General features: G+C 50.2%; 1 protein-coding gene across 1 annotated transcript; it reads left to right on the top strand.

The window, feature by feature from the left end:
* The first annotated feature begins 9 nt into the window (after positions 1-9).
* LOC106939136 (E3 ubiquitin-protein ligase RNF19B-like) lies at positions 10-649 on the top strand. The gene is made up of 2 exons (XM_015021444.1): positions 10-117; positions 191-649. The coding sequence occupies exons 1-2, from the start codon at positions 55-57 to the stop codon at positions 647-649; spliced, it is 522 nt and encodes a 173-aa protein (XP_014876930.1). The 5' UTR covers positions 10-54.
* The last annotated feature ends 212 nt before the right edge of the window (positions 650-861 follow it).

The following is an 861-nucleotide window of genomic DNA, read 5'->3' as shown; positions in this document are numbered from 1 at the left end:
GCTGTGTGGCCGTATCGAGAGGTGCGTCGCCTGGCGGACCTGAGCGTTGAAGAGATGGAATACTTTGAGGAGACCATCGCTCGCCTGGCTGCTGCAGAGTACCAGGAGTTTAGAGAAGTAAGTGTCTCTAACTTCAGGTCAGTCTTCACTTTAACTGTTCTGCTTAAAACATCATGTCTTCCTCTTACAGTGCCCTGGGTGTAAGAGCTACGTTGAAAGAAGGAACCTGACTAACCTCTGCGTTCAGTGCTTAGTTTGCGTTGCAGACCAGAAGAAACAGGTCCAGTTCTGCTGGCAGTGCTTGAAGCCGTGGAAAGGTCCGGCTCCACGCTCCGATCGCTGTGACAATAACGACTGCAAAAACCACGACCTGGAGCTGCTCAGGACCTGCAAGACCACATCCTTCCCTGAGGTCCGGGATGTCAAGGATTGTCCCTCCATCAGGGCCTGTCCCACCTGTGGACAGACAGTGGAGCACGACAAGACGGGCTGCAAGAACATCACATGTCCTCGCTGCCAGGTGGAGTTCTGCTTCGTGTGTCTGAAGCTGACTCCTGAGTGTCTGAAGACCAGCTCCTACTTCATCCCCTGCAGTGCTGGTGTGGCTCCCAGACAGACAGCCATACCTGTGTGGCACAGGAANTTCTAAGCATCTATTCAATGATTGGATGGGTTCAGAGTCACCTGTTGATATCATGATGTAGAGCTGTGTATCATCACAGCTAAAAGTTAATAAAATGAATATGAATGAGATTCTGCAGGTACAGGTGTTTCCCTGCCCTCTCTACAGTGTCTGATTCAGAGCTGCTCCAGGAACTAAACTCTGAACAGAGTAAGAAAAGTCTCATAGTTTCTACAAGA

This window comes from Poecilia latipinna, unplaced genomic scaffold (genome assembly GCF_001443285.1).
Source record: "Poecilia latipinna isolate Pla-1442-1.1 unplaced genomic scaffold, P_latipinna-1.0 Scaffold2783, whole genome shotgun sequence".
Lineage (NCBI taxonomy): Eukaryota > Metazoa > Chordata > Actinopteri > Cyprinodontiformes > Poeciliidae > Poecilia > Poecilia latipinna.
Note: the sequence above shows the minus strand (reverse complement) of the source record. Positions and strands in the feature narration are given on the sequence as shown.